This window comes from Bubalus kerabau, chromosome 23, assembly GCF_029407905.1.
Source record: "Bubalus kerabau isolate K-KA32 ecotype Philippines breed swamp buffalo chromosome 23, PCC_UOA_SB_1v2, whole genome shotgun sequence".
In the NCBI taxonomy this organism is placed as follows: Eukaryota; Metazoa; Chordata; class Mammalia; order Artiodactyla; family Bovidae; genus Bubalus; species Bubalus kerabau.
In genome coordinates this window covers 37,640,306-37,665,076 of record NC_073646.1, presented here as the reverse complement: position 1 = coordinate 37,665,076, position 24,771 = coordinate 37,640,306, and the positions used below count along the sequence as shown (strand labels likewise).

At 41.6% G+C, this 24,771-nt stretch overlaps 1 protein-coding gene across 1 annotated transcript in view; it reads left to right on the top strand.

Annotated features, from left to right (window-relative positions):
• The first annotated feature begins 1,709 nt into the window (after positions 1–1,709).
• Positions 1,710–24,771, top strand: part of LOC129637735 (cytochrome P450 3A24-like) — a 50,167-nt gene continuing 27,105 nt past the window's right edge. The window contains exons 1-6 of the mRNA XM_055561997.1: positions 1,710–1,873; positions 7,968–8,061; positions 10,270–10,322; positions 17,936–18,035; positions 21,089–21,202; positions 21,450–21,538. Coding sequence (XP_055417972.1) covers positions 1,803–1,873; positions 7,968–8,061; positions 10,270–10,322; positions 17,936–18,035; positions 21,089–21,202; positions 21,450–21,538 — 521 coding nt within the window. The 5' untranslated portion in view covers positions 1,710–1,802. The remainder of the gene's footprint in view (positions 1,874–7,967; positions 8,062–10,269; positions 10,323–17,935; positions 18,036–21,088; positions 21,203–21,449; positions 21,539–24,771) is intronic.

Below are 24,771 nucleotides of genomic sequence, written 5' to 3'. Positions count from 1 at the left end.
TCCCACGGACAGAGGAGCCCTGCGGGCTACAGCCCACGGTTCACAGAGTCAGATATGATTAAAGCGACTTAAGTGCAGCAGGGGGAGGCCTCCAGCAGGTGATACCAACTGCTACTCTAGGCCTCCTCTGTATCAGCTCCTTGTTACCCAATAAAATTTCCCTGTGCTCTGCATGCTAAGTTTCTTCAGTAGTGTCCAACTCCTTGTGACCCTATGGACTGTTGCCCTCCAGGCTCCTCTGCCATGGGATTCTCCAGGCAAGAATACTGGAGTTGGTTGCCATTTCTTCCTCCAGGGGATCTTCCCATCTCAGGGATCAAATCTGTGTCTCTTAGGTCTCCTATATTGGCAAGTGGGTTCTTTACCACTAGCAACACTTGGGAAGCCCCCAAATTCCCTATGTGTCCACAAGTGGGAACCCCTCTGCTCTGACCCACCCACACCCCACATTCCTCAGAGATAACATGCCCTCATGTGATCTTTTTGGAGTCCTGTTGCTATACATGCCACATCGCTGGTGGCTAATGATGTTGGGGTCCTCTTGGCCATTGGACCACTTTTTCCTCTTACTCTCTTTACACCCTTTGATCTTGTATTGTGGCCTTTCCAGAGAGAGGTGACCATTCTTTGATCTAGAATCTGACTTGCAGGAGCCTTTGAGGTGGGTCCAGAATCAGCTGAATTGATACCATTGGGGCAGCCATCACCCTCTCCTCCATGTCCTGCCTCTCCTTCTGGGGCCCTCTTGTCAGTAGGATCCTGATGGATCCTCCTGAAAGTACAGAGACAGTGACCAAGACCCAGCCAGGCCCTCTTGTTGTGTTAACAATTCAGGAAGATGGCGTGGTCACCAAAGAGCCACAGGGAGAGGGCACACAGGTGCCCAGTGCCCTTACCTCTACCAACTGAATTCCATCTACATTTCTGGATACCCACTCTGCAGAAAGCACTCTGCTAGGTACCTGGACATGACCCTGGCTAGAACCCAGTATGTGCCCAGGTCTCCATCCACTGAAGAGACGAGGTATGAAAACCGAAAATGGTGCAGGAGATAGAATTGTTTTCAGGGGACAGAAATCCCCAGAGGAGGAAATGGTTATATCTGCTCAAGGAGGTTGGTAAGGGAAGAGTTTAACCCAGATGTTCTGTCTGAGCTTCATTTTGAAGGATAATTAAGAACCTAAAAGGGTCACAGGGGCATTTCCAGGCAGAAAAAATGTCATATGAGTAACAATCAGCACAGCTATCTTGTTTGACCCCATGGAGGAGGAGATGGCACCCAACCCCAATATTCTTGCCTGGGAATTGCCATGGACAGAGGAATCTGGTGGGCTGCAGTCCATGGGGTCCTAAAAGAGTTGGACACAACTTAGCAACTAAACCACCACCATCTTGTTTGAAGAGTTTCAAATATATTGGACTACAGGCAGCCCTAGAGACAGAGAGGTTTAGAGGAGAATTAAAGCCAGTGGCTTTATTTTATTTTCTGTAACCTTTGGGCTTACTGATAACACTGATTGTTTATTGATTTCCTACAGAATATGAACTCAAGGGAGGTCAAACTGAAGTGCGTGTGATGCTCGGCCAACTACCAAGGCAGAGAGGGCTCCTGTAGGTGGAGCCCAGATGGCCCTTCTGTTGGCTGCAGCTCCAGCCCCACCTCCTTTCTCACCACATAAATCTCGCAACCGCACTGAATCTCCGCCTAATGTGAACAGAAGCTCCACACTGAGAGGCAGGCAGAGGGCAGCACACACAGCTGAAAGGAAACTCAGAGGAAGAAATCGCCAGGGAAAGTGGCCATGGAGCTAATCCCAAGCTTTTCCGTGGAAACCTGGGTCCTCCTGGCTACCGGCCTGGTGCTCCTCTATCTGTGAGTAACCATCAGGCTCATCTCCTTTGTAACCTGGGTCTTGGGGTGCTAAGCAGGAAAGGGGGTTCCCTTAGTTTTTTAAAGTTCAAAGTAAATGGAGGGGAAGTTGCTCAAGCATCACGTGGTATGGGCACCAAGTGGGTTATTATCAATCTTACCCACATCTGTTGAAGGAGTTAACTTTACTCCCGAGTTGCTGTTAGCATAGTTAGGAGGGTTTGTGACATTCTTTGCTCCTGAGAATGACCCTCTGATTGACTACCAGTTTGCATGGACCTAGAGTAGCCAACCAGAGTCCATCAAGGGCAAATTAAAAACAACTGGCCTGTGTACAGCATAGTCCTCACTGATTCCCATGGCTGGGAATCCTGGAGGCAAGCAGTAACCTGGGTTTTTGTTTCATTCTCTCTGACTTCTGGATTCTGTACCTGCTGCAAGAATCATGAGGAATGTTTGGCCCCTTTGTCACTCAGGAGTTCCTGCTCTGGACCCTCTTTCCAGGTGTCATTTACACAAGGCACCAGCTACACCCCGACTTTGTTTGGAGGCCTGAGACCAAGCACCCTTTTTTTCATGCCCATCCCTCCCCCTTTTCTGCGCCCCTCCTCCTTTTCTGCGCCCCTCCTCAGGGCATCCCTTCCTAAGACTCAATTCCCGCACCCTGTACTCTGCAGAACTATGGAGCCCCAAATGAGAAATCTTAAGATCTAGGGAGACTTGGCAGAAATCTTGAGGTTATATTCATTTCTTTCACCTTTTCTTTTAATCTCTGGAAGGGTTAGCATCAGTGTACAAATTTATTTTCCCTGTGATAAAAATCTGCTAAGCCTACGTTGTCACAAGCCCCAGAGTCCAATTTGGATTTTAAGCACTTTTTCCTTTTTAAGTATGACACAGGAGGATAAATCAAAACCATCTAGTAGAAGAATTCCTTTAAGTGGTGGGCTACCTGGTATCATGGATTAAGTTGGGAGAGGAGTTATTTTCAACAAGTGCTTAGAGATACCCCTCCAAATCACATATGAGCCCTATGTCAATTTCACTTTCCTTTAGTATAGGAAATCATGATGACATGCACATGAATAATATTAACCTCATTTTAATTCTTTGAAAGAAATATTAGGAATTCAAAGTACTGCAGCAACATATTTTCTGTCTGATATTATAAAGTTAATTGGTAGAGTTTAATTTCATTCTATATAGTTGAATCTAGTACTAAATAGAATGAAATTAAACTCTGCCAAAATTGGGGCTTCCCTGACAGCTCAGTTGATAAAGAAGCTGCCTGCAGTGTGAGAAACCAGGGTTCAATCCCTGGGTTGGGAAGATCCCCTGGAGAAGGGAGCTGTACAGTCCAGTACTCTGGCCTGGAGAATTCCATGGACTGTCTAGCTGGGGATCCCAAAGAGTTGGACACGACTGAACAACTTTCACTTCACTTAAAAAATTGATATGAGTATTTCCAGCATGTGTTTTTTTCCCTGAAGGATGAAAGAGGACTGTTGTCCAGCACCTAGAAAGGTATGTAAATAAACTCACGCTCCAGAATAATGCCTGGAATATGAATCTAGTGTATAAATATATTCCTGTGATATATCTTATTAAATATACATGTCCAGCAAGCTATTTAGTCTTCAGGGCAGATGAGTATACATGGCTGGGAGCCAGTGATGATGTGAGAGGCATCCAGAAAAAGATTGGGATGGAGGGGAGAATATTCCTCATTCTTCAGGGCAGACCTCGCAGAGATACTTCTCAGACCTGATCGCACACAAGGTCCGTAAGGTTGGCATCTCGTGTGCTGGAAGCCTAGGGACAAGACACAATTCAGTCACACTGTATCTGGTCCGTCTGACAGTGGGGCTGGTGCTAGCTAGTGTCCCCACCAGGCAAACATCCCTGTAGCCTGAGAAGGTGCTGGTGCAGCCAGGAATCAGCCGCTGCAGGCAATGCTACCATTATGCCGACACAATGTAAAGACTATAAAAATGTTGGCTTTATCTTTAGCCTCTTCCTTTTTACCCAAAGAAGCATCAATGTACCAAAAAGTGGGGAGCTAGAAAGAAACCAAATAATTCACTCAGTCCACCTGCTGCCTTGGTGGAACCATGTGAGTTTAGACACTACACCAGATCTTTCTGTGGGACCAGTGTTGCCAACATGTTCACTCAATGGCTTGGCATCACTTTTGAGTTCATGTAGCACACTGAAAGTTCAGAAGCAGAAACCAGTTTTGCCTTGGTTGTGAAGACAGAGAAAGGAACTGGGGTGGGAATTGCACAGGCCACCCCTTGGTTGTGGCAGCTGGTGCCCACACCTCCACCACTTGCTCTGGAGGAAAAAGAGAGATCGCCAACATGGCTTGGCCAAGGTACGTCCATGGGCACTTCCAACATAGGTCCTTCCATGAAATTTTTTGGGTTTCTCTTATCACATATTGTAAGATTGCTGGATTTATACAGAAATTTGAACCTGTGTTACCTTAAAGGCTAGCTTCCAAAGAAGGAGAGACAGGAGCTTAATCCAATATTCTGGAACATTCTATGGCCACTCATTTTTGGTCATACAAAGTGTCTTTTGCCTCCACAGGAAGGTTACTGAAGACTGGTGAAAGTGCCTGTAGGGCATTTTGAACCATTTATACACAGCCTGCTTTTCAGCCATACCTTACTAATTTGCCTCTGCGGAGTTAGCCTTGGAGGTCTAGCAAGTTCATGTTTAAACCATTGATGGCAGCCTCTTCCCTCAGGCTCTCTTTCCCCACACTCTGTCATCTCTCAGTAACACTAGAGTGAGCAGACTCCAGAACCCTGAGTTGTGGGCTTGCACACATAACACCCAAAGGATAACCTACAGGCAGGCCTGCTATAGGGAGCACCAGCCTCCATTGGTTTTTAAGATAGTTGAAGTCAGAGGCAGTAATCTAGCTGCTTTGTGATTGAGCATCTTCAGGAAAATGAGTGCACCTGGGGCACTGTGCTTAGCAGGTGAGTATCACTGGTTGGAGGACCAGATGCCATGAGGGGGGAAATGGTCTGGAAATGGATCCTTTAGTCATTGGGTCATTTCTACAGTTTCAGGGAACATAAGGGTCAGTCATCCTTCTTTGTAGTCCAAATCAACCAAATTGCCTGACGACAGAGACATGGGTGTAGCTGAAAGGTGCTCAATTTCTATGATGGCAATGGAAGACTTGAGCACAGTTTTCATTCTACAGATAAAGAACACTGTGCTTCAAGAATTCAACCATTACAACATAAGAGTTGAACACAAGCACTGTGATACCATGACAGTTGATCTGATGATTAAGTCAGCTACTAAACGACTAACAGGCCGGATGAACTGAAGAAAGGGATGGTTCACATTTTGTCAGATGGAGCAAAATTTCATCATACTGCTCAGAACAATGCGCAATTTAAAACTTATAAATTATTTCTGGAATCTTCCACTTAATATTTTTAGACCAATATGTTAACCACATAGACCATGGGTAACAAATCATAGACTGCAAAACTGTACCTGGGTGTGTGTGTGTGTGTTGGGTTACTGTATAGTTTTTAAAGATGTCTCCATTGGGTGGAACTGGGTTAAGAGTAATTGAGATCTTTCAGTACTATTTCTTATAAATTCTTATGAATGTACTATTATCTCAAAATAAAAAAATATTAAAGAGAGAATTCCCTGGTGGTTCAAAGGTTAGGACTTCTTACTCTCACTGCCAAGAGCCCAAGTTTGATCCCTTGGTCTGGGAACAAAGATAATGCACGTTCTGCATACTGTTCCGTGCAGTCAAAAAAAAATGGTAGAGTAAATAAAACCATCTGCACATGAAGCATGATTATATGTTTTCTAAGAACACATATAGAAAATAGACACTGAGCATATTAAGCTGATCACTTACTGATAGGAAAGATGATAAGAATGGAGTGAAAAATGAGTATAAAGGATATATTTTGTTAACAGGTGAAAAAGTTTTAAATTAAAAAAAAAATACTCTTAATTCAGTTGGTTCACACTTGGCTTGTGCATCCTTGCTAAGTTGCTTCAGTCATGTCTGACTGTTGGCAACCCTATGGACTGTAGCCCACCAGGCTTCTCTGTTCATGGGATTCTCCAGGCAAGAGTACTGGAGTGGGTTGCCATTTTCTCCTCCAGGGACCTTCCTACCCCAGGGATCAAACAAGTATCTCCCAGGTCTCCTGCATTGGTAGGCAGATTATTTGTGACTTAGCTGCCTGGGAAGCCCAGATATACTCATAGATATCATATAACTGACTCAGGTAGGTAGGCAAAATATAGCTCCATTTTTATCTCCAGGTGGTAAGCGTTTGCACAACCACTGATGTAATTCAAGTCATTGTGCCGCTACAGTGACCATTAAGTTTGCACTTGCCATGTTTGGGGCAGTTATGCTAACTGGCTCATTTTAATTGTTTAGATAATTAATTTGTAAAGATATATTGCCACCCTTATGACACCACCTTTATGGCAGAAAGCAAAGAAGAACGAAAGAGCCTCTTGATGAAAGTGAAAGAGAAGAGTGAAAAAACTGGCTTAAAACTCAACATTCAGAAAACTAAGATCATGACATCTGGTCCTATCACTTCATGATAAATAGATGGGGAAACAATGGAAACAGTGAGAAACTTTCTCTCTTTGGCCTCCCAAATCCCTGCAGATGGTGACTGCAGACATGAAATTAAAAGAGGCTTACTCCTTGGAAGAAAAGCTATGACCAACCTAGACAGCATATTATAAAGCAGAGACATTACTTTACCAACAAAGGTGCATCTAGTCAAAGCTACGGTTTTTCCTGTGGTCATGTATGGATGTGAGAGTTGGACTATAAAGAAAGCTGAGCACCGAAGAATTGATGCTTTTGAACTGTGGTGTTGGAGAAGACTCTTGAGAGTCCCTGGGACTGCAAGGAGATCCAACCAGACAATCCTAAAGGGAATCAGTCCTGAATATTCATTGGAAGGACTGATGCTGAAGCTGAAATTCCAATACTTTGGCCACCTGATGCAAAGAACTGACTCATTGGAAAAGACCCTGATGCTGGGAAAGATTGAGGGCGAGAGAAGGGGACAACAGAGGATGAGATGGTTGGATGGCATCACCGACTCAATGCACATGAGTTTGAGTAAACTCCGGGAGTTGGTGATGGACAGGAAGGTGTGCTGCAGTCCATGGGGTTGCAAAGAGTTGGACAGGACTAAGTGGCTGAACTGAACTGAATTGCCATTAAATAATAAAGCAAATTACGCTTAATAAACTAATATTATTTTAATTAAAATAAAAAGCTGTGCTTGTTTTAACGCCTGCTTGTGAAGACAGAGTTAAGAAGAATCAGATCTTAAAATGAGGTCAGATCATGGTGGGAGCTCCAATGCAAAGAACTGGCTCCTTGGAAAAGACCCTGATGCTGGGAAAGATGGAGGGCAGGAGGAGAAGGGGGTGACAGCGAATGAGATGGTTGAATGGCATCACTGACTCAATGGACATGAATTTGAGCAAATTCCAGGAGATGGTGAAGGACAGGGAAGCCTGGTGTGCTTCAGTCCATGGGATCACAAAGAGTCAGACATGACTGAGCGACTAAACAACAACAACAACATAAAGGGAAGGAAAAGGATAAGTATAAGAACAATGCCATGTTATGCTCTAGTAACTGTCATTGGGTGGATGCAGCTATCCAAAATCTCATGTTTGAGACAGAAAAAAAAAATTTCCCCTGTGTTCTTAGAATGAGAATCTCTAAATCATGGAAGAGTCAACTTACTAAATACATATGAATGAATTTTTTGGAGGAATTATAGCCTAAACCTCCCGGGAGCTCTCAAATTGTAAATATTTATCAAGCATCCACTCTAGGATTGGGACATCAAAATTTAAGCTGCTATTTGTGGTCTCACCATGGAGGAGGGAAAGGAGTTGATGAGTGAAAGTAATTATTGCGTTTGGAATTGCTGTTATTATTTATCGCCTACATATTATCTCTCTAGGCTTATGGTTCCAGTTTCGAGTTAGTGACTGGCCAGCTCTAGCATTTATTCCACAATCTGTGACCTGGATTTTCTCTCTCAATTCATAGATATGGAACATATTCCTATGGGCTTTTTAAGAAGTTGGGAGTTCCTGGGCCAAGACCTCTACCTTATTTTGGAAGCATTCTGTCCTACCAAAAGGTGCGTGTTGCTTGATGTCCCTTTTTTGTTTCTTATGGTTGCAAATCCCAGCTGAGTTCCATAGTAAAAATTCTCCTCCTCAGGAGGTAGTTGAGAGTTTTCTTACTTCCCAGAAATGGCATTGTAGACCCCACTACACATGCCCTCTTTACCCGAGGCCTCTATTGTCAGCTGTCAGGAGCCTCAGGTTTGCCTCCTCAGACAGTCGAGCTCTCTTGCCTGAGTCAGCACAGGACTTGAAGTTCCGTCTTGTAAGCTTTGTGAAGAGGATCTTCTCTCTGCCAGGTGCAGATACCCAGCAAGGCACAGCTCTACTAATTGTCAGGAGAAAAGCATGAAGGGATGCCTGGTCATGGCTCATTAAGCAGTGTACAGTATAGTTAGATGAGTCCTGTTGGTAGCATAAGCTCTGGGTACCCTTTTGTCCCTTTCCTCCTGAATTGTTTGGACACTTTAGTTTTTAATGTATCAGGTAATTTGCACATACTTGGATTCTCTCAAGAACTGCTAATTCCTGCAGTTGTTGTTGTTGTTGTTGTTTCTTCCATTTTCTGCTCTACCTCTTGCTATACATGACATCTTTTGGGATTTGAGAGATGGAACAAAAGCTTTCTGCTTTTCTTCTGTGCCTTCAGGGCAGGCACCTCACGGGTGAGTTTGAGCAGGGAATGAGTGTAACTGAGACACGTTGGTGGTTGTCTATTTGCTTCAGATATTTAATGACCAAACAAGTTGTGGAGTTTTTAAAAATAAGACAGAATCACATATGCAAATACACTAGAAAGGATATGATTTGACAAAATTATTAAAAATTTAATTTAATGTTTAATTTAACTGGAGGGAATGTACCAGATGGCAGATGGATTGTGAATTCTGGCTGAACCTTAATATTCATCATGCTCTGATGATTCCCCCAGGGCCCAGTCCCTCAACTGAAGGTTGTGAGCTATGTCCATGTCCATGGGCAGAGCCCTGTGTGCCAGCTGCTCTCTAACTCAGATTTCCTTTCCTTTCCAGCAGACATGAGGATTGTTTCTTAGATCCCAATTCTCCCAACTGAGATTGTCATTATCTCATTACTGCCTAATAACTTTCTGAAAATTTTTCCATCTGAAAAAGCAGTAATTGCCTATCAACCTTTCCCAGACGAACTTCTTAGTAGATGCACCTAAAAACCCACATTTCTGGGAACTTCATTTGCTTTGCTGTTTGTGGTTCAGTTGCTCAGTTGTGTCCCCATGGACTACAGCACACCAGGGTTCCCTGTCCTTCACCATCTCCTGGAGTTTGCTCAAACTGATGTATTGAGTCAGTGATGCCATCCAACCATCTCATCCTCTGTCGCCCACTTCTCCAGTATCAGGTTCTTTTCCAATGAGTCAGCTTGTTGCATCAGATGGCCAAAGTATTGGAGCTTCAACTTCAGCATCAGTTCCTTCCAATGAATATTCATGGTTGATTTCCTTTAGGATTGACTGGTTTGATCTCCTTGCAGTCCCAGGGACTCTCAACAGTCCTCTCCAACACCACAGTTTGAATATCACAATAGAAACTTAGCAAAAGGCTTTTTTTTTTTTTAAGTTATAGAAGTAAAAACTCAGGCCAGGCACGTAAACTGCATTGTCCTTTGTGTAGTTGTGGCATCTTCCTGTTTTTTCTGTGTTGAGCTGGAAAACTAGAAGGCGAGTCCACTTTGTCATTCATTCAATCACCACTCACTTTCTCATTCAGCACACACTCCTTAGACTTATTTAAATCTGTGAGATTAAAATACATCACTGGTGCTTTAACATCCTTATTCTGTTAGAATTCGCATGAGATAAATGAAAAGGCTGCTTAACTAGGAGATGAAAGGGTGTGTAGGAAACTCTTACTTCTCTCAGCTTCAGTTTTCTCACATGTCCATGGGGGATTAGAGATTAAAGGATTTTAGACAACACATGCACAAGGAAAAGCCTTCAGAAAGACAAGGAGTAAGAAGTATTCATTGACAGGGGTAAGCGTTTTAGTATCTACAATATTCAAAGAAAATTCAAGAGTGATTTTAAATTGTCAGTTTCACATATCTCCTCTATTTTCTCTCCTTTCCTTTAAGACATTTGTGAATAAGAAGTTCCCTCCAACTGCCAGTGAAAAATGATAGCTTTGTGAATTAGAGGTAGGGTTCAATACAGTATATTAATAACATAATTTTGCTTTTCCTTGCAGGGTATGTGTGAGTTTGATGAAGAATGTTTTAAAAAGTATGGGAAAATTTGGGGGTGAGTATTCCGGAAACTTTTGTTGGATACACTTGTTATAATTAGCCACTCTCCCTCCCCTCTTGGTATGAGGGGGGTATCCAGAGCTTCTTGGAGTGAAGTCATTTGTTGTAAAGCTTTGGAGACTTATTTGACCAGAGATCCTAGAAGCCACCAGGTATGCAGGTCCACAGTCTGAATCAGGCCTGGAGAGTCACAGGTCATCATTTTTCTCCAGACTTTGACACCCAGGGACTCCTAGCATCACGTTCTGTCAGTGTCTCACTCTTTCTCCCCTTTTCCATTTTTTCTCTCCTTAGGTTGCCTTTAATTGCATAAATGCATTTTTCCAGAACATTCTAATATGGGCCTATAAATGCATTTTATGACCCTTTCCCACATGTTTCTCTCTCTTTTTAAAATATATATATTTTATTGAAGTAGAGTTGACTTACAATGTTTCAGGTGCGCACAGGTGATTTGGTTATACAAATATACATATATTACTTTCAGAATTATTTCCCATCATAGGTTATTATAAGATATTGACTATAGTTCCCTATTCTATACCATAAACCTTTGTTACTTGTTGCATATCTATTTTTTAATTAGAAATCTAGCATTCTATTCATACGAAGTCAAATAAGTAAAATTGAAATGTCATAATTTTTTTAGTTAGGCAAAAATTCATGTTTTCTAAAATATATATATTATACATATTTATATATAGTATACAAATGCTTTTCTACTGCACTTGATAAAGGTTCAAGAAAGAACATCAAAGAGAAAAAAGGAGATGGAGAAACTGGAGAACATAAACTAAATGAAATGGGAGCACTGAATATGAAATATAAAAAGTGAAATAAACTAGATAAAAGTAAAAGATCATCATATAGTCCAGTTGTTTTTAAACATGACTGTTCATTAGAAACGTGGAGCTCTGGAGGAAAAAAAGCAATACCTGAGCATTTGTATTTTTCAAAAAGTTTCAAGATAATTCTGATATGCATCTGGATTTTAAAAAGTGATTACAGGTTTTTCTATTAGATCCTAGTTTTAGTGATATAGACTTCTATTATTTTTCTGTTGACCAGTCATGATATAGTGTTATTAAGTGAGTAACAGTATCATAATCACAATAGTAAAAGATGTTTATCAGTTTTCACAATCAGTCAGACAAAAATTGCAAGCCATAATGGGAACATGATTAAATAAACAATATAAAACAATTACATACAATTTGGGGGGGGAGTGTCAAGCAGAGTGATGCGGTAAGTGGAAGTGCATACAGGCATATGTTTTCATCCACCCGGCCAGTCTATGTATTTTGGTTGGTCCCTTTAATCCATTTACATTTAAGGTAATTCATTACATTTAAGATAATGATTGATATGAATGATTCTATTACCATTTTTTAAATTGTTTTGGGGTTATTTTCTGTAGGTCCTTTTCTTCTCTTGTGTTTCCTGCCTAGTGAACTTCATTTAGCATTTGTTGTAAAGCTGGTTTGGTGGTGCTGAATTCTCTTAACTTTTGCTTGACTGGAAAGCTTTTGATTTCTCCATAAAGTCTGAAGGAGAGTCTTTCTGGGTAGAGTATTCTTGGTTGTAATTTCTTCCCTTTCATCACTTTAAATATATCATGCCATTCCCTTCGGCTTGTAGAGTTTCTGTTGAGAGATCTACTCATAGCCTGATGAGAGTTCACTTGTGTGTTAGTTGTCATTTTCCCCTTGTTCTTTTAATGTTTTATCTCTGTCTTTAATTTTTGTCAGTTTGATTACTGTGTGTCTTGGAGTGTTCCTCCTTGGGTTTATCCCGACCAGGACTCTCTGTGCTTCCTGGACTTGGTTGACTATTTCCTTTCCCATATTAGGGAAGTTTTCAGGTGTTTTCTCTTCATATATTTGCTCAGGCCCTTTCTTTCTCTCTTCTCTTTCTGGGACCCCTATAATATGAATGTCAATGTGTTTAATGTTGTCCCAGAGGTCTCTTAGGCGGTCTTCATTTCTTTCCATTCTTTTTTCTATGTTCCGTTCTGCAGTAGAGATTTCCACCATTGTGTCCTCCAGGTCATTTATCCGTTCTCCTGCCTCAGTCATTCTGCTATTAATTCCTTCAATGGCACCCCACTCCAGTGCTCTTGCCTGGAAAATCCCATGGACGGAGGAGGCTGGTAGGCTGCAGTCCATGGGGTCGTTAAGAGTCGCACACGACTGAGCGACTTCCCTTTCACTTTTGACTTTCATGCATTGGAAAAGGAAATGGCAACCCACTCCAGAGTTCTTGCCTGGAGAATCCCAGGGACAGGAGAGCCTGGTGGGCTGCCATCTATGGGGTTGCACAGAGTTGGACACGACTGAAGCAACTTAGCAGAAGTGTGTTATTCCGGAGAAGGCGATGGCACCCCACTCCAGTACTCTTGCCTGGAAAATCCCATGGATGGAGGAGCCTGCTAGGCTACAGTCCATGGGGCCGCTAAGAGTCGGACACGACTGAGTGACTTCACTTTCACTTTTCACTTCCATGCATTGGAGAAGGAAATGGCAACCCACTCCAGTGTTCTTACCTGGAGAATCCCAGGGACGGCGGAGCCTGGTGGGCTTCCGTCTATGGGGTTGCACAGAGTCGGACACGACTGACGCGACGCAGCAGCAGCAGCAGTGTGTTATTCACCTCTGTTTGTTTGTTCTTCAATTCTTCCAGGTCTTTAGTAAGTATTTCTTGCATCTTCTCAATCTTTGCCTCCATTCTTTTCCCAAGATCCTGGATCATTTTCACTATCACTGTTCTGAATTCTTTTTCTGGAAGGTTGCCTATCTCTATTTAGTTGTTTTTCTGGGGTTTTATCTTGTCCCTTCATCTGGGACCTAAGTTTCTGCTTTTTCATCATGATTATCTTTCTTTCTTTCTTTCTTTTTTTTTTTTTTTTTTTTTTTGAAGAAAGGGAGAATCACTTTTTATTTGTTCCTGGTAGAGTCTCAGGGAACAATAATTGAGATAGACAAGCAGAGACAACTGGCTGGCTGTTGAGGCAACACTAGTACAAGGAATCATGGCGTCAGTCACTCCAGCAGCTTCCAGCAGCTCAGCACAGATGCAGACAGCCACTGCGCACACAGCAGCTGGGAGCACGCTCTCAGTCTCCATGGCAGATGTCAGAGGCTCTGGCTCTGTCCTGAGTAGCAATATGGGCGGACTTCTGCAGTTCCAGAGGTTATTTAGCATTTTGGCTTCCCTTGTAGCATCCTTGGTGGTGGTTCCTTAGGCAAGTTCAGTAGCATAGCTGTCCTGGACTCCCAGTTAAATTAATTTAAAAAATTTTTTTTTCTATTGAAGGATAATTGCTTTACAGAATTTTGTTGTTTTCTGTCAAACCTCAACATGAATCAGCCATAAGTATGGGGTTGCAAAGAGTCAGACACGACTGAGCAACTTCACTTTTACTTTTCACGTTCATGCATTGGAGAAGGAAATGGCAACCCACTCCAGTGTTCTTGCCTGGAGAATCCCAGAGACGGCAGAGCCTGGTGGGCTGCCGTCTATGGGGTCACACAGAGTCGGACACAACTGAAGCAACTTAGTAGCGGCGGCAGCAGCAGCAGCAGCAGCATATATATATCCCCTCCCTCCTGAACCCCCTCCTATTTGCCTCCCCATCCCACCCCTTTAGATTGATACAGAGCCCCTATTTGAGTTTCCTGAGCCATATAGAAAACTCCCGTTGGCCATCTATTTTACACATGGTATGTAAGTTTCCATGTTACTCTTTCCATACATCTTACCCTCTCTACTCTCCCCATGTCCATAAGTCTATTCTCTATGTCTGTTTCTCCATTGCTGCCCTGTGAATAAATTCTTCAGTACCATTTTTCTAGATTCTGTGTATATGCATTAGTGTACGATATTTATCTTTCCCTTTCTGACTTACTTCACTCTGTATGATAAATTCTAGTTCAACCACCTCATTAGAACTGACTCAAAGGCATTCCTTTTTATGGCCGAGTAATATTCCATTGTGTATATGTACCACAACTTCTTTATCCAGTCATCTGTCGATGGACATCTAGGTTGCTTCCATGCTCTAGCTATTGTAAATAGTGCTGCAATGAACAATGGGATACATGTGTCTTTTTCAATTTTGGTTTCCTCAGGGTATATGCCTAAGAGTAGGATTGCTGGGTCATGTTTTATTCCTAGTTTTTTAAGGAATCTCCATACCATCTTTCATAGTGGCTATATCAATTTACATTCCGACCAACAGTGCAAGAGTGTTCCCCTTTCTCCACACCCTCTTCAGCATTTGTTGTTTGAAGACTTTTTGATGAGGGCCATTCTGACCTGTGTGAGGTGATATCTCATTGTAGTTTTGATTGGCGTTTCTCTAATAATGAGTGATATTGAGCATCTTTTCACATCATGATTAACTTTCTGTAATATGGTTTGTGTTTTAGCTGTTGGAAGACTGTGCTTCTTCTTGCTTCTGTCTTCCCTCTGATGGCTGAGGCCAAGAGGCTTGTATAAGCTTCTGGATGGGAGGGACTGGCAGTGGGAAAAACTGGATCTTTCTCTGGTGGGCAAGGCCTTGCTCCGGTGGTTGTTTGGCTTGAGGCGACCCAGCCCTGGGTCTACAGGCTCTATGGTAGGGTTAATGGTGACCTCTAAGAGGGTTTATGCCAAAGGGCAACTTCCAGTGCCCCCCTGTGGTGATCCCCTGCCAACCCACTTCTCCACAGGAGGTCCTCCAATACTAGCAGATAGTTTTGGTTCAGTCTCCTGTGGGGCCACTGCTTCTCTCTGGGTCTTGGTGTGCACAAAATTTTGTTTGTGCCCTCCAAAACTGGAGTCTCTGTATCCCCTGGTCCTCTGGAAGTCCTATAATCAAATCTCACTGGCACTCAAGGCCAGATTCCCTGGGGATTCCCAGCCCCTTTGTCAGATCCCCAGGCTGGGAAGCCTGAAGTTGAGTTCAGAACCTTGGCAACAGTGTGGGAGCTCCTTTGGTATTGTTCTCCTGTCTGTGGGCCGCCCACCGGGCAGGTATAGGATTTGATTTTATTGTAATTGTGTCCCTCCTACCTTCTCGCTGTGGCTTCTTCTTTGTCTTTGGATGTGGGTATCTTTTTTTGGTGGGTCCTAGTATCCTCCTGTCAATGGTTTTCCAACAGCTAATTGCAAATTTGGTGCTCTTGCAGAAAGAGATGAGCACACGCCCTTCTACTCCACCATCCTGCTGAAGAGGAAGCCTGCACTTCTCTTTTGACCTAGTTATTCCATTGCTGAGAATTTATTTCAGGGATATACTTGCACACATGCATAAGTAAATCTGTATAAGGACATTTATTCCTGCTCCAGAAGAATGAGGCAGCTCTATGAGTACTCCTATGGGTTTGTAAAATAAAGGCTAAACATCCCTCCCCCATATGATCACATGATTCTCTTTTAGTTAAAACCCAAAGTCCTTTATTTAAATTTTGGCTTTAATATGTCCTTTGGGAAAAGAGATGGGAGTTATAGGTAAACATAATGGGAAATTGTTTCTGCTCAGCTTTTTACTTTCTCTACAAGTACGGAGTTTTTGTTGTTGTTTTTTTTTAATTTTCAGGTAAAGTTTTCTGATAGAATTGTGTTCAATGATTGTTTTATCTACTGTTTTTCTGACTTTGAGGAGATGTAGGGTATACATATCTAACCCGAGTGTGTCAGGTGGGCTTTAGGAGCCGTTGGAGGTTTGGTGAGAGCAGAGGGAGAGGTGTCTTGTGGTGCTTCTTTGCCAACAGCAAGTGGCAGAGGCTCTACCTGTCCAGACCTCTTCATCTTCTCTTATCAAGTCCTCAGAAACCATGGGATCTTGCCAAGTAGTTATGGCCCCAAAACTCAACCTGGTTGAGTGGAAAGAATACATAGCACTGGGACACTACTGGCCCAGCTCCAACTGCCCCTCCAGCGCTTAGTACCTGTGAGCTCTGGATGGAGTCACTTTTTCATGGTAGGTCCCAGTTCTCTCTTTAGAAAATGCTTCTCATGTTGGATGTGAATGAGGACCACCTGGGAGAGCTTGTTATAAATACAGACTTTGACCCCACTCATCAGTACACCAAATCAGTATGAACTGAGGTGGGTTCAAAAATCTGAATTGGAACTGGTAGTGAGAGAAAGTATTAAGGCTGGAGTGACATCACGGATATAAAGGGTCACCCCAAACCACTGTCTCTTCTCCACCCAAGTATTGTTGCAAAACCGTGATGGGAAGAAGGGAATCATCCAAGTAACATGGTCAGTCAGGTGGAAGAGCACATTAAGTGCCTCCTCAATCCCTCCTATCATTGCTCCAGCACTAAGTGCTCTTGACACCCACTTACACCCTCTGAGTTTCTTTTTATATAAATTTATTTATTTTAATTGGAGGTTAATTACTTTACAATATTGTATTGGTTTTGCCATACATCAACATGAATCCACCATAGGTGTACACGTGTTCCCCATCCTGAACCCCCCTCCCACCTCCCTCCCGGTACCATCCCTCTGGGTCATCCCAGTGCACCAGCCCCGAGCATCCTGTATCCTGCATCATACCTGGCCTGGGGATTCGTTTCATATGGGTGGGATGATTTGGGAGAATGGCACCCTCTGAGTTTTAGAACAGATTTTGGAAATGGGCAGAAGTAAATGCAGTGTTTCTCTGCAATCTTTACATGTAATCACAAAACCATTTGAAATTCTTCTGTGGAGTTAAAGGAGGAATAGGGAACATGGAGAAAATCTTCCAATTCATTCTAGCCATTGCAAGTGATTGACCGTGAAACCAAAATGTCAGAAGACAGTGTAAATAACTCAGAGTAAACCTCATGCCAGTGGCCCATTCCCATGAACGGGCATCCTGACAGGAGATGAGGTCAAATGGTGACGTGTCACATCTGAGGAGTCAGCTTTGTGTGATAGGTGGGTCAAACGTGGGCCTGCCAAGCTGGTGATGGATGTCACCTACATGGAGCCCGAGGCCCACAGGACCCATGTAATGAAAGAAAATATTTAGAAAATGAATTAAATAGGCTCCTCTGAAAGTTTTTTTCTCTTTTTCCTTTTGTTCAAATTATCCTAAACTTGACGCTACCAAGAATATCTCACTATTTAAAATATTTCCTTAAAATTATAAACTAGTAAGCAAATTTTAGACAATAGGGCAAAAAAACTTTCATAATCCCACTGTCACTGGTAGAGCATTCCAAATCTCCCTCCATTTGCAGATACTTTGTTACATATTCATAATCAATGTGTCAACAGTTTTTATCTAATATTATACGCATGTTCATACTTTGGGTATATCTTCAAAAATGACTGAGTAGATTGACTCTCCTTAATTATTTTTTAATTTTCAAATAATTTACTTCAACTATTTACTAAGATAACTTCCTTTTTGACAATGAAATATATTAAACCTATAAATATTATGGAGAATGGTATAGGAAATACCCATGTCCCTACCACCTACAATTAACGATGTTTCCATGGTAGTTTTAACTATGATCTTAGAAGGATAGATGATGTAATGGTAGGATGAACATCTGGACTTCCAGGTGTGGTTTCACCTGCAAAATGGCTCCGTAAGTCTAATCAGCTCTGTTCCCCACACAGGGTTTTTGAAGGTAAACAGCCTCTGTTGGTTATCACAGATCCAGACGTGATCAAAACAGTGTTAGTGAAAGAATGTTATTCTGTCTTCACAAACCGGAGGGTAGGCATCCATTTTTTTTTTAATTTAAAATGTATTTGTTTCTAAGATATGCATTTTGAAATATATTATAAATTCATAGGATGTTGTCAAAAGAGAAAAATACAAAGAGACTGCATGTAATGTACCTTTTGTCCTGGTTTTTCCAATGGCAATACATCAATTAATTAGAATACAATTTCAAAGCAGAAAATTGACACTCATAGTATTCATGGAGCTTATTCTGATTTCATCAGTTTCACGTTCACTCATTTGTGTGTGTTTTGCTCTATGAAAATGTGTCCTAGATGTAGATTTGTGTAGTTACCATGACAATCAATGTATAGAACTGTTCATCCCTACAAGACTCCCTCTTACTATTCTTTTACAGTCATGGCTTGTACAGCTTGCTTTTTCCTCTTATCAAGGTCTTTGGCAAACATTGTTCTTTAAATTTTGATGAATGATTTATCAATTTTCTCTTTTATGGATTTTGCCTTTGTTGTCAAGTCCAAAATATCTTGACCTAGCCCTAGGCCCTGAAGATTGTCTCCTATTTTTTCCTAAACATTAAATCACTTTATGTTTTACATTTAAGTCTATGATCCATTTTATGTTAGGTTTTATGTAATGTATGAGGTTGTCTTTTTTTTTTCTTTTGCATCTAAATGTCTGATTTGCTCCAGCACCATTTATGGAAAGACTATCCATTAAAAGTAATGTATTTATTTTATTTTTTGCTCCCCTGGGTCTTCGCTGCTGTGCTCGGGCTTGAGCCTGGCAGTGGGCAGGCGTGTGGCTGCAGAGGTTAGCTGTGGGCAGGTGTCAGTGCAGTCGAGTGACAGTAGTAGGGACTGGCTTTAGGCATCTGAGCATCTGCAGGGCCCTCCAACCGTGTTTTGCACATGTGCATTGAAAAAGATTGGCTGCAGGTGTGGATCCTGGGTCCACATAGCATCAGCAGTGGCACTAACTGGGCAGCTCTAGTGGGGTTGGAGGCAGTAGGGTAGGACTCATGAAACTGCCTTAACACCGTGAATGTTGAATTAAAGGTGGCTGATTGATCAGTTGATTGGGAGAAAGGCTACACGCACTGGTCAGTTTCAGTGGGGTCAGAAGCTGCACATGGCTTTTCCTTTGTCTTTCCTGTCCCTTCCCTCGCCTCTCCTCCCCCTGCCTGCCATCTCTTCCCTTTCCTGCCCCTTCCCTCCCCTTTCCTTCCCCTGCCTGCCATCTCTTCCTGGACAATCCAGTCCTAAACCCGAAGGTGGGCCACAGAAGGTGGGCAGCCTCACACGTCAGGGTGGGGCCAGAGAAGGAGGACAGTGGCTCCAAGTCAGAGACGGAGTAGGGAGGGGAGGGTGTCCACAGGGATGGCAGCTGGGCATGGGTGAGGGAACCCAAAATACTCACTTGTGGGCGTAGCCTGTAGGGTGAGGGGGCATCATGAGTGGAAAGGGATGGATCATGGATTGGGTCCATAAAGGAGGATTGATAAAGTAATACAGAAAGGATGATGGGAGCCAGCATTCTCACTGTTGGAGAAGAAGTCATAGTTCAGAGACTGAGAAACTAGACTAAACCCTGTGAAGTCACTGACTGAACTATCCATGTAAATCCATGCTTTTCTGTGTAGATAGATGATAGCAGGCCAGATGATATAGACAGATGACAGATAGATGCAGATATAGACAGATAGGTATGTGTGTGTGTGTGTGTGTGTAGCTACAAAAGCAGATAATATACTGCTTTCCACTGATGTAGTATAGACACCTGAGCAGCTGCAGGGGTCTGGGATGGGGTTTTGCACATGCCCAGCCCAAAAGATTGGGGCTGGCAACCAGTGTGGGTCCTGGGTCTCAGGGCGTCATTGGCTGGAGCAGCTCTGTTGGAGTTGAGGGGGAAGACAGGACTCAGGAAATTGGAGTCTGCTAATGTAGAACCCTGGGGAGTGATCAGCACCAAAATTTTCAGAGGTTGTTCAATGACTATGCTGGCAGTTGGTTTCATTATAGCAAAGTTTCTGGGGTTTTCTACAGAGGAGGATACAGAGAACCGTAGTCATTCCTGCTGCGTGGTTGACACTGGTAGTCCCTGCCCTTCTTCTTTGTTCCTAGTTGTCTCTGGTTGTCTTGGCTCTGCTCGTCTCTGGGTGGGGTGAAAGCAAAGCAGGTCATTTGTGCAATGTTCTGAAAGGCTGGAGAAACTGGTCACTCTTCATGTCGTCTCTTTTAGTTTTTTTTTTTTTCCAGCAAGGGAAAATGTCTCAAGCTGGGGAATTTCCTGTTGATGCTGAGCAGTGCTGGCCTAGGGGAAGGGATGATGCAAACAAAATTAACTATTCTCCTTACTCTCTCTGCGAGTTATTTTCAAGTGTGGTCTGTTACATTGCTGACGCTTTTTAGACCTACTTTCATTTACTGTGAGCTGTCCAATTGTGAGACAACAAAGGCTGGAGTCTCCTACTCTGCCATCTTGGTGATGTCACCTTAGTATTTCATGATTTAAAGTGATGTTAGCTGTAGGGTTTTTTGTAGATGCTCTTTATCAAGCTAAGGAAATTTGTCTTTCTTGTTTGTGAGCTTTGTCAAAAATGAGTGTTGGAGGTATCCATTTTAAAACAAAATATAAATTTGAAAGATTGAGGAAATTTTAAAACAGGTTGGCTTCATAAGCCTGTCCCAAGATGAGAAATAGTTATCTTCTTTACCCTTCTATTCCTGGGGGAAAATGTAGGGGGAAATATTTTCCATATCACTGAGTAATTTTTTCGGAATAGCAAGTAGATTCCTAATCTTTTGTGTAGGTGGTACTAAAAAATCCCCACCATATCAGCACATTCCTTTTCAAGTTGGTCAGCCTGTAAATATATGTAAATACAGAAGTAATCTGAGGCAAAATGCAGTCTGCCAAGGCTATCTGGCTGGCTTGTGCATCTAGCATAGGGCCTGGTACTACATAGATAGTCGCTAAAGATTTGTTGAATACATTGTTCCCAAATTATTAACAAATTTTCCACAACTGTTGAGACTTCCAAAACTTAAGTAGGGTAAAATGTGTTTTGCTTTCAACTCTAGGTTTTTGGTCCATTGGGAATTATGAAAAATGCTATTTCTGTGGCTGAGGATGAACAATGGAAGAGAATACGGACATTGCTCTCTCCAACCTTCACCAGTGGGAAGCTCAAGGAGGTAAAAGAAGAGGGTTTTCCATGAGCAACTTAAAGAATAAGGTAGAAAATAAATCCATAGTCCCTGTCCAAGGAGTGGTGTGCCAAATTTGAGTTTCCTAAAATGGTTTTTATCTTCATATCCTAAAAGAGACCTCGTCAGATTCATAATAAAATGTCACTTATGCCTCCATGCCCGTGAAAACCAGGTTCTTCTAAACCTTGAGTCTCCACATTTAACTTCCAGTGCTGTTGTGTTTTGTGTCTAGATGTTCCCTATCATTAGGCAGTATGGAGATGTGTTGGTGAGGAACCTGAGGAAGGAAGCAGAGAAAGGCACGTCCGTCGACATAAAAGAGTAAGTAGGGGTGAAGTTGTTTGTACCTGAGCTCCACTGAGGCCCTTGTGTTTCCTGCCTTGGAGCCAAATTCCTACTGCTGACTTACTCTAGTGACCAAACAGAAGTAAGTATATGGTTTACAACTCCGACCGGCCACCCGAGAATGAGTGGTGGCTCATGAAAGTATCAGAAGGTATCTTCTGTGTACATGAGCCAGGGTTAAATTATCTGCTTAACTGTCACCTTGGATATTCTGGGAAACAAAAATACATAGTTTGGTCTTAAGTCAGGGAACATGATGCCTCCATCTCTATTGTTTTTTTCAAGATTGCTTTGGCTATTTATGGTCCTATATGGTTCCATATAAATTTGAGGATTATTTGTTCTAGTTCTGTGAAAAGTAACACAGGTATTTTGATAGGGATCATGCTAGATCTATAGATTGCTTTGGGTAATATGGGCATTTTAGCAACAGTAATTATTTCTTCCCATGTACATGTGATATCTTTCCATTTCTTTGTGTCATCTTCAATTTCCTTCATTGTTTTATAATTTTCATAGTATAGGCCTTTCACCTCCCTGATTAAGTTTATTCCTAGGTATTTTATTCTTTTTGATGTGATTTTAACAGGATTGTTTTATCATTTTCTCTTTCTGGTAGTTCTTTATTATTGTATAGAAAAGCAACAGATTTCTGCATATTAATCATGTACCTGCCACTTTACTGAATTCATTTATTCTAGTTTTTTGGTAGAACTTTAGGGTTACCTATGTAAAGTATTATTTCATCTGCAAATAGTGATAGTTTTACATGTTCCCTTCCAATTTGGATGCCTTTTATTTCTTTTTCTTGTCTGATTAATGTGGCTAGGACTTCCAATACTACATTGAATAGAAGGGGTGAGAGTGGGCATCCTGGTCTTGTTCCTGATTTTAAAGAGTATGGGCACAAAAACAGACACATAGATCAACTGAATAAAATTGAGAGCCCCAAAATAAACCTGTACACTTAGAACCAATTAATCTATGATAAAGGAGGTAAGAATAAACAATGGATTAAAGACAGTCTTTTCAATAAGTGTGTTGGGAAAACTGGACAGCTACATGCAAAAGAATGAAATTAGAACATTTTCTCACACCCTATACAAAAACAAACTCAAAATGGATTAAAAACCTGATTGTAAGGCTGGAAACCATAAAAACATAGAAGAAACAATAGGCAGAATGAATGCTCTTTGACATAAATCATAACTGTACATTTTTGGATTTGACTCTTAAGGCAAAGAAAACAAGAGCAAAAATAAACAAATGGTACCCAGTTAAACTTAAAAATCTTTTGCACAACAAAGTAAATTATTAATAAGATGAAAAGACAACCTGGTGAATGGATGGGAGAAAATATTTGCAAATAATAGGATAAGAGGTTAATATCAAAAATATATAAATGTCTCATACAACTCAAAATCTGAAAAACAAACAACCCAATGAAAAATGAGCAGAAAATCTTAATAGACAATATTGTATTTTTTTAATTTAATTTAATTTTAATTTTTTTATTATTATTATTTTTTAATTTTATTTTATTTTTAAACTTTACATAATTGTATTAGTTTTGACAATATTGTAAAGTAAAAAATAAATAAATAAATAAAAATATAACAGTTGTTCAAAAAAAAAAAAAAAGAAAAAAATAGACATTTCTTCCATGGAAGATATACGTTGAAAAGATGCTCAACATTGCATATTATCAAAGAAATGCAAATCAAAGTCACAAAATCACCCACCACCTGTAAGAATTACTATCATCAGAAAGTTTACAAATAGCAAATGTTGGTGAGGATGTGGAGAAAAGGGAACTCTGGTATAAGGTCAGTAGACATGTAAATTGATGTAGGGGAAACCATATGGAGGTTTCTCCAAAAACTAAAAAGAGAACTGTTTTGTGTGTGCTCAGTTGCTCGGTCGTGTCCGACTCTTCACAACCCCGTGGACTGTAGCCCACCAGGCTCCTCTGTCCATGGGATTTCCCAGGCAAGAGTACTAGAGTGGGTAGCCATTTCCTTCTCCAGGGGATCTTCCTGATCCAGGAATCAAACCCAAATCTCCTGCATTGCAGGCAGATTCCTTACTACTGAGAGACCTGGGAAACCCGAGAACTTTCATATGATACAGCAATTCCACCCTGGGTATATAGCCAATGAATATGAATACACTAATTTGAAATTGTACGTGTTTTACATCAGCATTGTTTACAATAGCTAAGATATGGAAGTAACCTAAGTATCTACCGACAGATGAATGGATGAAGAAGATGTGGCACGTGTGCATGCATACACATGTGTGCACGCACACACACACACACACAAGAAATATTACTGAGTCATAAAAAAGAATGAAATTCTACTGTTTACAATAACATGCATGGACCTAGAGGGTATTATGCTAAGTGAAATAAGTTAGACAGAGAATGAAAGTATTGCATGTTATCATGTGTATGTGGAATCTAAACATAAAATGAATAAGTATCAATATATAAAACCAAAACAGACTCACAGATGTAGAAAACAAACTGATAGTCATCAGTGGGGAGTAGGAAGGGGCGTGCAAGATAGGATAGAGGATTAAAAGGTACAAATTGCAATGTATAACATAATTGTGCTACAAGGATAGATTGTACATAACAGGAATGTAGTCAATATTTAATAATAACTTTAAATGAAGTATTTAAAATAGCTCTTCTACACCTGAAACTAATGTGATATTGTATATCAACTGCTTTTGCGCTAAAGGGGAATCAGCTCTGAGCACAGGTTCTCTGAGACCCAGATCAATGTCCCCTTTCTTGACTCCCCAGGAAGAGTGAATTTACTCCCTTTGCTCTGCTCAGACACAGTCCATATACACCTTTTATTGCCCATAGTCAAAGCACACTACTGTACTTTGTCAGATTATGGGTTCTATCCTTCTATGACTGAGCTCCTTGAGTTTGGCGGTGGGGGGGTCTAACATGCCTTAGTGTCCCCATCTCCCCAGCACAGGGGCAGTTGCATCATTCACACTCATACACACCTCAGGAGTGAGTGATAGTAGCAGACAGTCTTCCATGATCCAGCAGGTGGTTCTGAGAGAGTGTGGCTCTTGACCTGTCTTGCCTGGGCATCTGATTATATATGATTTTCTTGTTGACTGTGTTGGATATGGATAGTCAGCTGGTCCTGATTTTAACTGTCTGTGTCTGTCTTTCTCTACTC